At 44.3% G+C, this 14,945-nt stretch overlaps 2 protein-coding genes across 2 annotated transcripts; both read right to left on the bottom strand.

Moving 5' to 3' along the window:
- Positions 1–516: 516 nt before the first annotated feature.
- Positions 517–4,101, bottom strand: LOC308363438 (uncharacterized protein; the record flags this gene model as incomplete). The annotated part of the gene is made up of 3 exons (XM_080836248.1): positions 517–1,988; positions 2,701–3,432; positions 3,870–4,101. 3 exons carry the CDS (start codon positions 4,099–4,101, stop codon positions 610–612), a joined length of 2,343 nt encoding a protein of 780 aa, XP_080692374.1. The 3' UTR covers positions 517–609.
- A 1,568-nt stretch (positions 4,102–5,669) lies between these two features.
- LOC308363436 (GTPase IMAP family member 8-like) lies at positions 5,670–14,710 on the bottom strand (the record flags this gene model as incomplete). The annotated part of the gene is made up of 2 exons (XM_080836246.1): positions 14,617–14,710; positions 5,670–8,281 (listed from the first exon to the last, which is right to left on the bottom strand). The coding sequence occupies exons 1-2, from the start codon at positions 14,705–14,707 to the stop codon at positions 5,670–5,672; spliced, it is 2,703 nt and encodes a 900-aa protein (XP_080692372.1). The 5' UTR covers positions 14,708–14,710.
- Between the last annotated feature and the right edge of the window lie 235 nt (positions 14,711–14,945).

Here is a 14,945-nt window from a genome sequence, read left to right as displayed (position 1 = left end):
TCTCTGGCACAGAATAGTGAATAAAGAAATGTATACATTTTGAGGAACTTGGAACTGTTTATCATGATCATACAATGACAGGTAGAGTCAGAACCTTTCCTAGATGATGGCTATTTTTAAGCGCAACAACCAAACGAAAACAACTTTCGTGCCCTCCCCAAAGACACACAGACACAGACACACACACACACACACACACACACACACACACACACACACACACACACACACACACACACACACACACACACACACACACACACACACACACACACACACACACACACACACACACACACACACACCATAACACACACCATAACACACACCATAACTTTACAGCGTTGGTGAGGACACATGATTTAAAAGGGAGAATATTGTCCCAGCTGCTTCAGTGTCTGTTGTTTGTTTTTTCTCCTTAGTTAATGAGTCTTGATCGCTCCCAGAGACCAGATTCATGTGCTCCACACAACAAATAAGAAATGAATGACTGGCAGAATGTAAAAATGACCACTGCAGACACCCCTAACAAACACCAAAACAGGCCTCAGAGTGATATAACTGGATAACTGGAGTCTGATCTCTGTGGGGTTGTTTGAGTGTGGAGTGTTACCAGGCGTATGCCAGCCTGGTCTGCGGGGGGGTGCACTGGTGCCTGTTGCGGGCGCTGGAGGTGGCAAAGGCCAACGGGCAGCGGTGGCAGCGGTAGGGCCTCTCCCCGGTGTGCGTGCGCTGGTGGCCCTTGAGGCTGCTCTTCTGGGTGAAGCAGCGTCCGCAGACCGAGCAGCCATAGGGACGTTCACCCGTGTGGATACGCTGGTGGCGCTCCAGGTGGCTCAGCCGGTCAAAGCTCTTCCCGCAGTGCATACATGGGAAGCGACGCTTGTCCCGTGGAGACGACAGCGAGGACAGCGATGCCTGCTCAGTTGCTAGTGACAACGAAGGTGGAGATTCTCTGGTGGTTACAGCAGCATCTGTTTGGTGATCTGGGCGGTTGCCCCCCCCAGCACTCCCCTCCAGTTCTCCAGCCCCTTTCACATCGAAGGTGTGTGCATGAAGTTGTGATGTCATTCCCTGTTGCGCTGTAGTGTGTGCAGCCCCAAAAGCCTTAGGATTGGCCAGCAAATCCAGAAGTGGGTCTGAAAGATGACACGCTTCCTCTTCCTGTTTTATGTTGGAAGGGCTGAGGGGGTGGGGCCAGGAGGGCTGTACTGCTGACAGGCCCAGTTGCATGTTACTATGGGAGCTAACTGGCTCCACCCCCTTGGAATTTGCACAGTGTGATTCCACCCCGCTGTCAGCCCACAGCAGTGAGTCACTCTGTTCCGCTGCTGCAAACTCCAGTTCTGATACCTCGGACTCTATCTGCTCCTGGTCTCTTGTTCTGTACTCACCCCCCTCCTTGTGGAGGTTCTGACCCACCTGCTCCTCCTCCTGCTCAGCCTTCAGCTGTAGCTGCAGCTCACCAAACCCCACCGGCTCATGTGTGTGTGTGTGTGTGAGCAGAGAGGCAGAGTCCTGAGGGTGTGTTAGATGGGTGTGTGTGAGCGGAGAGGGAGAATCCTGAGTGTGTGTCAGACGCTGCGTGTGTCTGAAGCGATGCGAGTTCACTTCATCATTAAGTAAATCGTTCACGTTAAGTTCGTCTCTCTGGGCGAGGTGGTGCGAGTCGTTGTCTTCAGTGTGTGTGAGTAGCATCTCTGGCTCCATCGGTGTCACTATCTGCTCCTCGCCTTGCCCTCCAAGTTGATCTCTCACGTGTGTGTGCATTTCAGCGCCGGCTGCCTCAGCGAGGTGTGTGTTGAGTTCGTGGCCATGTCTGAAGAGCATATGAGTGTCTCCTGTGGGGGTGGCGTGTGTGTTGTCTTCTGAGAGTGTAGGCAAGTGTGTGTGGTTCTCTGCTTGGTTAGGGTACTGGGAGTCCCAGTCTTCCTCAGACTGCCGGCACTCCAGGGAAGGACTGCTGTGCGAAGCATCCACAGAGCATCCTACAGAGAAACAAGATAGACAACAACCAGTGTGTCACCAATGATCTTTCAAGCTTGTTTGTACAAAACATTTTATGTTCAAATGTTAATAAATGAATAATGGAAGCAAACATATAGTAAAACTAATTATTTCAAATGTTATGTTCAAATGTTAATACATTAATAATTACTGTCTTATATTTAATGACACTGGGGAATGTAGCTAGGATTACACACAGAGTGATTTTGAGCCTTAACATGAGGCAAATGCAGTTGGTCTGAAGATGTAGTAAAGCCGGCCAAGAATTGTCATTTTGAATGGTCAGCGAGATGAATGGTCTGTTTCCCCAAATGTTGTGGTAAAATTCAACGAGCACAGGCATCTTTAAACCCACTGATAAATTAACCTATTTGATTCCCACATAGCAGCAGAAGGTTTTAATGTGTATTCAAACATTGCATTTGAATATCATGCCAATCATGGGGACTAAAAGCAATAATATATGGCAATAGCAAATATAACACATAGTGCATTCAACAAGTCAAGGTGAGACAATACATCAGCAAAAACAGTAAAATAAGGATAGGCCATGTATTTTTGTTTTAATTGTCTGTGTCACTCACACACGCACACACTCACACACACACACACACACACACACACACACACACACACACACACACACACACACACACACACACACACTATGGAATTTCAAATCCCTCAGCTGACCTCTGTGCGTGCGCAGGTGCCCCTTCAGGCTGCTCTTCTGGGTGAAGCGCCGCCCGCACACGGGGCAGCCGTAGGGTCGTTCACCTGTGTGGATGCGGCGGTGGCGGTCGAGGTGGCTCAGCCGGTCAAAGCTCTTCTCACAGAACCCACATGGGAAGCGACGCTTGCCTCGTCCCCACACCTGATGTGTCGACCTCTGACCCCCTCGTGCCCTGTGGTGACCCCACAGACCCCCATGAAACCCCCTGAACCCCAGGCTGGGGAAGCCTCCCCTCAGTGCCCCGAGAGTCTTCTCCGAAGGCGGAACATGAGGACGGTGTGAGTGTGTGCTCAAGAGTGTGCCGGGGTTCAAGAGTGTGAGCTGCTTGTCTGGCCAATACCTCCTTAGGCGTGGTCTCTGGGGTTGAGCCCGAGTTTCCGTGGAAATGGATACACGGAGGGCGTCAGCGTGAGTCTGAGGCGGTGAGGGGTCACCCATGGCATGCGTGTGTGTGTCTTCATCCTCATTCGCCGGCCAGCTGTGGCCACATTCTTCATCCATTGCGGCAAGCTCGCCGTTCTGCGTTGCCCCATCTGCTGTGCCATCATGGGTCCCCTGCTTTTCATGTCCCTCCTGTCTCTCGATCTTCACCTTCACCCTGATCGTGGCGTTCTCCTCAGTCTGACCCTCACTCTGGCACTCCTTCTCGCAACACCTGCTCTCTTCCACTCTCACACCTTTCCGCCCACAACCTGTAAGGGAACAGTGAGAATTTAAATGAATCTCCTCAAAAGTGTCTCAATCAGTCCCTGTGGCCATGGGACACATACACTGCACTGTTCTCAATCTCTCCCTTTGCCAAAACCCAACTAAGTGAAGTACAGTGCTACAACCCTTCATTTGTAATCTCAGGAATGCTCACTTAAACACAACCAACATCCTGCTCACAAAATAGGCTTTGGGCTCCAAATGGGTTTCAAATGATGATCCTCAAATGGCTGTTAGAAACACAAATATTTAAATTAAGATGAACTCAAAGTAAACGGATCCTGATAGTGCACGTCTTGTTTTGATTACAGCAGCTGCCATTCTTACTATAATACGTAAGCGAATGACTTTTAGCTATACACCAGTCAAATAGAAAAAGAAAAAAAAATCTGAGTGCATATAGCATTAATGGCGAACTAACCTCTGTTGATGACAGGTTGATCGCGTACTTGAAAATCTACCGATCTCCCGTTGATACACTCCCGCACGAGAGCTCTTCGTGTTGCTCGCAGCTCGTTGGACACAACTTCCAAGTTTCTCTTCAAGGACTCGATTTCGTTTTGCCGTTGGCACGTTTCTAGCCGTAAAACGACGACGGCATCCTCAACCACTTTACCGATTTCGGCTACAGCTGCTTTAGCGAGCACGTCCATAATAGATGCTATTTGCGTCTTATAAGTACCACAGTTTGACATTTTCCAACGATTTTGCAATAACTTTTCGGGCTCTTGATGATTTTCTCCACTTTTCCCTTATGGTTGTTGTGATTTCAATCTTTTATAACCAAAAGAATGCCATGGTGATTTGCAAAACTGATATATTCCCGACGTGGAGCTCAAGTGACTTAAATGGTGAGGTTGTAAACACTGATTACTTCCGGCATACCAGGCTGAATCCAAACGTCTCTCACGCACAACTAAAATGGTTCGCATTAATATGCTCAAACTCACTCGAATTCAAGCCTTTCCATCTTAACCATCCCTCTTGGTTAAGTGACAGAGGAAGACAATTATTATATTCAAGTAATATGTTTTTATTAAGGTCACATGGTATGGAAGTGACGACAATCATTTTACCGTAAAGACAGGAACAAAAGGCTGACAGATGATGGTGGACATATCTACACATTATAAACGTAAATGAATGTGAAATGTGTGATTTATTGACATTTTATGCTATGAGTAATGAGAAGCTTGCCAACACGAATGTCTTTTGGCAGTATAGCTGCAATGTCATGCTGTGAAAGCTTTTCTTGCATTTTTGCAGGGTATTCAGGCCCAGTACACAGAACTACACAGGGCATCCAGGATGGCTAGTGGGAATTGTTGCATGTTACTTTAAAATGACCGGACAGATTTGAAAGCATTTATGAAAATTAATTTGTAAGCACACGTCTCTGAATTAGTCTCCTTTGTGCAGAATTAAGGAGGCCTAAATGATGTTATTAGAATGACCCTACATTTGGTGCATTATTGTGCAACTAGGCTCCAAATCTCAAAATGGCTTGTTGAGATGATATTTATAAAAAAAACTAAATCTTTCTTCTACGATTTAGGTTTGAGTTGTGGAGTTCTTTGCTTCCGCCTTGTAAAGGGACACCTTGGAACAACTCTTTTCTACTATTTAGCCTAATAAAAACAAACAAAACAAGACTGAAACCCCCAAGGGAGAAATATGAGGACTGTTTATATTTTATTTATTTCATTTTATTAACAGTTGTGAATATAATAGTGAATACAGTTTTGTGGACAATCATGGTGTCTTGAGTATGCATTACTATGATTTTTGTGGGGAAAAAATTGGGAAATAATAAAGACAATTGAATAGACTGGAATTAGATTTAAATTATTATCTTCATCACTAAAACAGAGGCAGCATTTTACACTCCAAATTAAAATAATACAATCAAGGGCCATTCTATCAAGAAAGTTTGATGACTGCAAAAGTTCCTCTACACCTTTCTATTAACGTGTGCATAAATATATAAAAAACTTATGTATGTATGTATAATTCAGAATAATGGGTCAGTATAATGTGAAGATTCATATGAATTCATGAATATAGTATTGTGATTTGTATGTCATTTATGGATTGTCATTACTGTATATTAATTGTCATTGTTTTCTGTGTGCTGTATTTGTATGTATTTTAATTTAGTATACACAAAAGTAAATTTAGTATACACAAAAATCATATGTTCACGTAGTGTGAATCCACAAGATTACTGTATACAACACTGTGTAGCAGCTGCTGCCGCTGCTGCCCCTGCTGCCCCTGCTGCTGCCCATACTGCCGCTGCTGCCCCTGTTGCCCCACCTGCCCCACCTGCCACCCCTGCACCGCCCAGTATACCTTTAGCTGCTAGCTTCATCAATATTGCATTTACAGCTACATCCTCCAGACCGATTGTTATCATCATATTTGCCAGATATCCTACTAGTCCAACTTCTGTTGTGACTGCTGCAGGGGCCATGGCACCCAGCACTAAAGGTGCCCCCATTGCAAGCCCACTGACCCCTACTACAAGAGAGGCGGCGAGAAGAGGATGACTTTGGCACCATCTGTAAAAGGTCTGGAACCTACCACCACTCCCTTTCCCCTTAGCTCCAGCTTCTGACAGCAGCTCAGCCACAGCCCCCTCTATCTCCTGCGTGAGGCGGTTGGTGAAGTACTGGTTCTCATTGCGTACCAGAAGGCTGTCAACCATCTCCAGCAGCTGGGTCACCTGACGGCGGTCTTCAGAGTCCATATTGTTAAAGGCTACATAACGGCCGTCAAACCGCTTCACAAGCTTCTGGAGTCCCGGGTCTTGCCTGATGAAGTCCTGGATTTGATTTCCCTCCAGATGGTCTGCATGGGTGAAGACTAAAATAATGTAGCGCCTGACTTCGGCCTGGAACATTTCCTCAATAATGTCAATGCTACGCCATTCCTCTTCAGTGGAGCTTCCAAGACGCACTGTTAGCAGCACTGCATGTGGCCCCGGGTAGGAAAAGGTAAGGCACCGGATTATCTCGCGTTGCACAACTTCCCCGGCAAGCGATGTGTCAAACAGGCCAGGTGTGTCAATCAGAACCAGATCACGCCCTTGCATGCTCTTCTCTCTCTGGCATACTTGTGTTACAGAACTCATGCTGAGCTCTGAGGGAAAACTCTCCCTGCCCAGGATGGTATTTCCAGTTGCACTCTTCCCCGTACCAGTTCTGCCCACAAGGACCATTCGCAGGGCGCTGGCATGGTTGGCAAGATGCAGCTTGCGCACATTACGTAGATTATCAGCCATCTCAAGGAGCTGGTCGACTTGCCGTCCATCTCCTGGGTCTCTGTTGTTGATGGCTAGGAAACGATGACTGAACCTCTCTACCAGCTCCTGAATTTTTTGACTCTGTTTGGAAATGACATCTTGGATGGACATTCCCTTTAGCATGTCGGCATGGGTGAAGACAAGTATGGTGCGACTGGGCACTTCATAACTGAAGAGTTGCTGGATTGTGTCGACTCCCTGGCTTTCCTCTTCTGTGAAGCGTCCCAGAGGAATGATCAGCAGCACCGCATGGGGACCTGGTGAACACATATCACGGCACCTCTGCACTTCCTGCTGCACGGCATCCTGGGGTAGCATGGCATTAGAGAAACCCGGTGTGTCCACCACAAGGAGATTTCGCCCTCGCACAGTGGCATGTGCTTTCTCACATTCTTTGGTCACGGAGCTCGTACTCAGCTGTGAGCGGAAACACTTTTTCCCCAGGATGGTGTTTCCTGTTGCACTCTTGCCCGCACCAGCTCTGCCCACAAGGACCAGTCGCAACGGGCTGGCATGGTTGGCAAGATGCAGCATGCGTAGATTATCAGTCATCTCTAGTAGCTGGTCCACTTGGCTTTCGTCTCCTGGGTCTCTGTTGTTGATGGCTAGGAAGCGATGACTGAACTTCTTTACCACCTCCTGAATATTTTGACTCTGTTTGGAAATGAAGTCTTGGATGGACATTCCCTTTAGCATGTCAGCATGGGTGAAGATAAGTATGGAGCGACTGGGCACTTCCTTATTGAAGAGTTGCTGGATTGCGTCGACTCCCTGTCTTTCCTCTTCTGTGAAGCGCCCCAGAGGAATGATCAGCAGCACCGCATGGGGACCTGGTGAACACAGATCACGGCACCTCTGCACTTCCTGCTGCACGGCATCCTGGGGTAGCATGGCATTAGAGAAACCCGGTGTGTCCACCACAAGGAGATTTCGCCCTCGCACAGTGGCATGTGCTTTCTCACATTCTTTGGTCACTGAGCTCGTACCCAGCTGTGAGCGGAAACACTTTTTCCCCAGTATGGTGTTTCCTGTTGCACTCTTGCCTGCCCCTGTCCTGCCTACCAACACCAGTCTCAGTTCGGCAGGTGAGCGATCTGTTGGTGTGGATGAGTCCAATGACAGCGAAGTTCTCTCCATTCCTTTACCTTGGCTCTGATTCTGGTCATCCTGTGAGGTCTGCTGGCTATGGCTGAGTTGAGAGACAATGGGGATTTGCGGATCTTTACCTATTTCAGTAGTATGACCAGTCTGAGAAGCTGGATTCTGGCCGGTCAGAGAAGTGGGAGAGCTTTGGCATGCATGGAAAATGTGGGTTGGTTGTTTTTGGTAGCTTGTTCCTCCTCCTGGCCTGAGAGACAACCCATCGTTAGGTAGAAATTCTTCAGTGTTCCAATCGCGACTAGTAGATGTCTGAGAATTTCTTTGCATTTGGGAAAACCTAGGTCGTCGGTTACTGTAGGTTCTAGGTCGCTGGCCAGTTGGGGTTTGATCCAATCCTTGGTCTCTGGCTTTCTCGCACCTCCTCTCATCTGTAAAAAGAGAGGAGAATATTATATATTACCATGAGGTGTAATAGAGTGAAAACGAGTGGCTATGGAAAGAAGAGTGATCAGGAGTGACTATGGATAATAAAATAAAGAGAGAGTGAAGAGGGAAAATACTGAAAGAAGGAGAGAAAATGGAGTGAAGCTGTGAGATGGAGTATGAGAGAGTAGCCTGAGAGGGATAGATAGAAAGATGGAGAGATTGAAAGAAAAACAAGTGGAGTATGGAAGGTGTCTCTTGATATTTCCTGTAAGAGCCAAATTCATGTTTTCATGTGTTATAATAGTTTAGTTAAAAAGGATTAAAAAAGGTAACAGTAGCCCCTTATACATGTGTCAATGTGATCGATCACATCGCGTCTGTTCCGATAGAAACTCGCGATACGGTTACAATTGCCTCATGTAGCACTGGCCTAGATGTGATCTGATCGTTTTTCCGCCGATGTCGGAGCCTTTCAAGAGAGGTGGTTTACACCAATCGTTCAGCTCAGAAAAGGGCGTGTCAAGTCAGGCCGATGTGCCATGGGGGAGGCCGTGACAGGAGGCTAGAAAGTTCGAGGCTGGAAAGTTCTTGCCTGTTCTTGAAAGGAGACTGATCCAATAGGCTAGTAGACCTACAATTTTTTATCATTGTAATAAAACGCAATTTGGTACACCATTTTAATATGGTAATATAGCCTACTGTTTTTTGCAAAATGAAAGAAAGCATATTAAGGAAACGCCAACTCAAGCCTATTAATTCCGAAATTTCACCACATTGTAGGCTATATACTGTAACAACCCCAACACTTGCCTGCTTCCCTTGCAAATCAAAGTTTTCCGACTATTTCTCTTACCTTCTTTCTTAGCTGTTGATGTTACTGAGTTAGAAGTTTAACTTGTTCTGAACATCTCGCGCTGCCAATGCCCAATGTCACTTCTGAGTCAAATCACTCCATCATCTCTTTGAAATTCCTTATTCCACGAGTGGTAGGCTACAATGACTGGCTGTTTTAATATATAACTAATAGCCTAACGAAACAAAATAACCCAGGCAGTTTCATCTACGAGACGTTAAGGCTTCTTCCAATACTGACAGCTGACTCATAGCTTGCAGGTTTGCGGCGCTGCAAGGAGACGCGATATTTGAGGGATCGTCACTTAATTTAAACCTTTTTTGTTTCCGTTAGTGTGTGTGTGTGTGTGTGTGTGTGTGTGTGTGTGTGTGTGTGTGTGTGTGTGTGTGTGTGTGTGTGTGTGTGATAGAGACAGAGAGGACTCAGGCAAGGTAACCGGATAACATTTTGCACATGTAGACACGTAACGACAAGAGCCGATTCCCTTAAAAATGTCCACACCTACACGCGAATACGATACGATAAACTGATCGGTTCACATTGACACATGTATATGGGCCTACTGAAGATAAATAATGTCATTATGATTTGAAAGAATGCATAGGTTAAAATGCATCATTTAGGATTGTGTTTTAAATCTGAACTTCAGAATGTTAGCTTCCAAGCAGGTAGCGCTACGTCAGTGTAACACCTGCGCATGGGACGTTTAGATTTGTTGTCAGAGACGTTTCTCAGAATGTTGCAAAAAGTTCCAATAATTTGAATGGTCCACAGTAACATTTTATTCGGCCCGCCAGATAATATGTTATGTCTATCAGAGCTTCATTGCATTCTCCCTTGCTGTGGATGAGGGCAGTAACACATCTGATACTGCCCGGCAGTCAATATTCATCCGTGGAGTGGACTAGACTCTGTGCGTTATAGATTAACTTTTGGGATTTAAATCAATTCATGGCACAACTAAGGGGGAAAGATCTCTTTGAAGAGGTATCCAAATGTGTAAATTAAATGGGACGGCCTTGGGACAAACTTGTGGGACTGACCACAAATGTAACGCCTGCGATGTGCAGAAAAGAGAGGCATAAGAAATGATTGCCACTGATGTTTATTTTATTTTGAAATTTGTTATCTGTGTGTATAGGCAATAACTAATAGCCTAAGCTCTAGGCTGCTTGTCCCAGATTCAATAGGCCTATATTAAACTCAAGTTCATGTTTAGAAAAAAATACAATATATCTTTTTTTATATACAGTCATGGACAAAAATATTGGCACCCCTGCACTTCTGTCAGATAATGCACCAATACTCCCAGAAAAGTGTTGCAATTACAAATTAATGCTTTTGTATTGAAATGTTTATTTACTTAGTTTGCATTGGAAAAACACAAAAAATCTGACAAATAATGCCAAATCTGACTTTATTCCACATAAAACTCAAATAAGGGCTGGACAAAATTATTGGCACCCTTAAGAAATAATTGTATTTTTAGCATGTAATTCTCCTTTAATCTTTATTTAAACTCACCTGTGGCGAGCCACAGATGCTGGTAATATAGAAATCACATTTGCAACCAGTTAAAATGGAGCAAAGTTGACTCAACCTTTGTGTTGTGTGTCTGTGTATACCGCGCTGAGCATGGGGAAAAGAAAGAAGAGCAAAGAATTGTCTGAGGATTTGAGAACCAAAATTGTAGAAAAGCATGGACAATCTCAAGGCTACAAGTCCATCTCCAGAGATCTTAATGTTCCTGTGTCCACTGTGCGCAGTGTCATCAACAAGTTTACAGCCCATGGCATTGTCACTAACCTCCCTGGATGTGGAGAAAAATTGATGACAGATGAAAATGAGAAAAATTGATGACAGAATGCAACAAAAGATTGTTTGAATGGTGGATAAATAACCTAGAACAACTTCCAAATAAATTCAAGCTACCCTGCAGACAAAGGGTACAACGGTGTCAGCTTGCACTATCCGTCGCCATTTGAATGAAATGGGATGCTATGGTAGGAGACCCAAAGGACCCCACTGCTGACACCGAGACCTAAAAAAGCCAGACTTGAGTTTGACAAAACTTTCTTGGGGAAGCCAAAATCATTCTGGGAGAACGTCCTGTAGATAGATGAGACCAAAGTAGAGCTTTTTGGTAAAGTAGTTTACAGACCACGAAATGAGGCCTTCAAAGAAAAGAACACGGTCCCTACAGGCTAATATGGTGGAGCTGGACCGATGTTTTTTGGGTTGCTTTGCTGCTTCTGGAACCTGATGCCTTGACTGTGTGCATAGCATCAGGAAATCTTAGGACTACCAAATCATTTTTGGGCGCAATGTAGGGCCCAGTGTCAGAAAGCTGGGTCTCCGTCAGAGGACATGGGTCTTCCAGCAGGACAATGACCCATAGCACACTTCAAAAAGTACCCAGAAATGGTTAAGACAAAGCACTGGAGAGTTCAGAAGTGTCCGAGATGAGTCAAGATCTTAATCCCATAGCACAACTGGGTCATGATCTCAAATCAGTAGTTGGGAGAAGGCACCCTTCAAATGTGAGAGACCTAGAGCAGTTGGCAAAAGAAGAGTGGTCCGAAATTCCAGTAGAGAGGTGTAAGACACCTCATTAATGGTTACAGGAAGCAATTGATTTAAGATATTTGTATTTATTTATTTTTAAGGGTGTTCTACCCATTATAAAGTTGAGGGTGCCAATAATTTTGTCCGGCCCTTTTTTGAGTTTTATGTGGAATAGAGTCAGATTTGGCATTATTTCTCAGATTTTTTGTGTTTTTCCAATGCAAACTAAGTAAATAAACATGTGAATACAAAAACATTTGTAATTGCAACACTTTTCTGGGAGTAGTGGTGCATTATCTGACAGAAGTGCAGGGGTGCCAATATTTTTGTCCATGACAGGCCCGGGGTGGGTAATCGGGAGAATCGGGAGCTTTCCCGGTGGGCCACTTCACTTCTGGGCCGGTCGAGAATTTAATTTTTTGACATTTGTCACGTTCGTTCATCTTCTCTTAAAGTAGGCTAAACACGTTTCACATTCTGACACCGCAGCCTCGGCATGGGTTGTACCATGCGAGGAAGTTCTCCCCTCCCAAATAGAGTTGGTTGGGTCCACAGCCCGTCTTTTCCAAAAAGTTTTCTCATTAGACTGCTGCTGGGCCGGCCCAAACGCATCGATACGAGGCAGGGAGGATGGATGGGAGGAAAAGGCCAGGAGGGGCTGAAAAAGCCAGTTTGAAATAAAGAAAGGCATTGGAGGAGGATGCTGCCAAATGTGCCAAGTTTACCGATTTATTTTCAAGAGGTAAAAACACAAGTGGCAACTGGTAAAGAGAGACATAGGCCTAATGATTAGCAACGTAAATATTCGGCTAGCATTGTAGCGTTGGTTAATATTGTTGTAGCGTTGTAAACCTATTCGCAAGCAAAATATTACATTTAATTGAAATATTAGCCTTTTTATATCACCCAATATATGGTAAAATGACTCCTGCTGAAAATGATGAGCACGAAATGTGCAATGAGGAGGCCATGACTACAGGGACAGGTAGAGAGGTTAACCAAATAAACAATATGAATTAAAGTTATTTAATGTAAGAAAGAGCAGTAGGCTATATGACAGTGCTTGATGAAAGAAAAGAATGCCAGGGGAGATTTTAGATGATGAACCAGTTGTCTCATCTGATGTTGCTTTCGAAGTGAATGTCCATAATGTTATTCTGGACACTGTGGCAGGTAGCATGGATAGGAGGTTTTCAGCAAATGCAAAACTTGCCTCAGATTTAGTTTGTCTTGACCCTAAAAACATTCCTGAAATAAAGATAGATGGGCTCCCTAACTCAGCACTCCAGGAAATCAGCAAATGTCTGCTTACATTTGATTACAGAGTTATTGTTAGCACATTACAAACTGAGCTGTCTAGCCTGGCATACCAGTGGGAGAGACTGAAAAAGTCCTCTCTTGAAGGTTGTACTGTCAGGGCATGTAGGCTAGTGAGATGGCACAGGAAGGTCAGGAGGATAGTGGCGGACTACCATATATGGAAGAACCAGAGATGGAGCTTGAAAGCAGGACCTGTTCCATTTGCCATTTGTGCCCATTTAATACTCTCACTGTACAACCTCCTCACAGATGCTTGTCATGTCATTAGGTAAGCATATAAGTTTGGGTTGACTTTGTCCATCACACAGGTTGCATGTGAGAGAAGCTTTCCAAACCCTAACATTTGTGAAGAATAGGCTTCGAAGCTCATTGAGTCAGGAGAACTTGATGGATTTAATGTTAATGTGCACAGAAAAGGAAATCCTCATGTCTAGAAGCAGTGACACAGTTATAGATAAAGTGGCTGAAACCAGTGCAATGCTTAGGCGGTTACTGATGCTGTAGATGCTGTTGGTGATATTCCCAATGTAACTGTTTACTGTACTGTGAGTTGAACTGTAAACATTAGATAAATATCCTCGTTGTTGAAGAGTGGGATAGGTTTCAAATGCTTTATTTATTTATTTCTGCTTTTGTTAATTATCAATATCCTTGTGGAATAGCGGAATATTTTTTGTTGACCTCTCAGTTTAAGTGGATTATTATTTAACCTTTACATTATTTGTTGAACCATGGTATTAATAAAAAAAAATCAGAATAGTAAGAGCTGAACTGTTGCTTCATTTATTCAATTTCCGCTACCATGGAAAAAGTGGGCCGGTCATGGGCCTGAAATTCCCGGGCTGAAAAGTGGCCCCACTCCGGCCCTGACTGTATATATAAATATTGAATATGTCTGGCCCTCGACTTGGATACAGTTTTTAATTTCGGCCCTCTGTGTTTTTGAGTTTGACACCCTTGTGCTAGACTGACTTCAAAACTGTGGTATAGAAGACTCTGAAATGGAAGCGAAAATGACTGCCACTACATTCCTAGTGGCGAAAAGGAGTGCCACTGCATTCGCACAGGAGCAAACCCAAAGACATACATGTATGTCTAATTTGCAAACAAGTTTAATGACCCTATTATGACGGCACAATGTAAGTCTATGTGAGAAATTTGATACGTTTTTCTTTAATATTTTAAAAAGTAGAAAGTTTACAAAAATAGCTGAAATGTCCTTTACAAGACCTACGCAACAAAGTTTGAACGAAGTTTCTACGTTAAGCGGTTCGAGCTGAATTAATTGCAGAAATCGGTACAAAGAATAAGAAGAAGAAGAACAAGTGGGAAGAAGAAGAAGTCTAGAAATAACAATACAGGACATTTCATGCACTGTAGGCTAATAAGTAGGCTACAAGCCACAGGATAACAAGGTAATTTCATGCACTGTAATAAAAAGCCACCGGATAACAATACAGGTCATTTCATGCACTGTAGGCCTCGATTTTACCCACAGAGTGGACAGATGCCTGAGAATTAAATTAAGCTTTGCACCATACGCACCCCACACCCTTATAGACCACTTTACATTGTGGTCCATAAGTAGCCTACACATACCATCTTGGTAATCAACTTTTATGTTTCTTCTTTCCATGTTTTCGCTTATCCAGTTGCGAAGCACTTGAAGAAAGTTGCTGAGAACACGCATCAAGCGTTGGACACAGGGCTAAAATCTAGAGAGGGTGGAGTTACAGCAAAACGAAACTTAACTCAACACTTCAGATCAACAAATATTTGTCAATTTTTTATTTTTTTGAAAGGGCTGTGACTAAAAATGGCAGCTGCATAACATAATAGCCTGTCATGAAATGCAATGCAATAAGCCTGGTTTCGGACTAGATTCAGACGACACGTTGGCAAAAGTTTCTTTATTATATTCCTCTTCC

Source organism: Sprattus sprattus (assembly GCF_963457725.1).
Source record: "Sprattus sprattus genome assembly, chromosome: 4".
Lineage (NCBI taxonomy): Eukaryota > Metazoa > Chordata > Actinopteri > Clupeiformes > Clupeidae > Sprattus > Sprattus sprattus.
The sequence above is the reverse complement of the archived record's forward strand: the minus strand, read 5'-3'. Positions and strand labels throughout refer to the sequence as shown.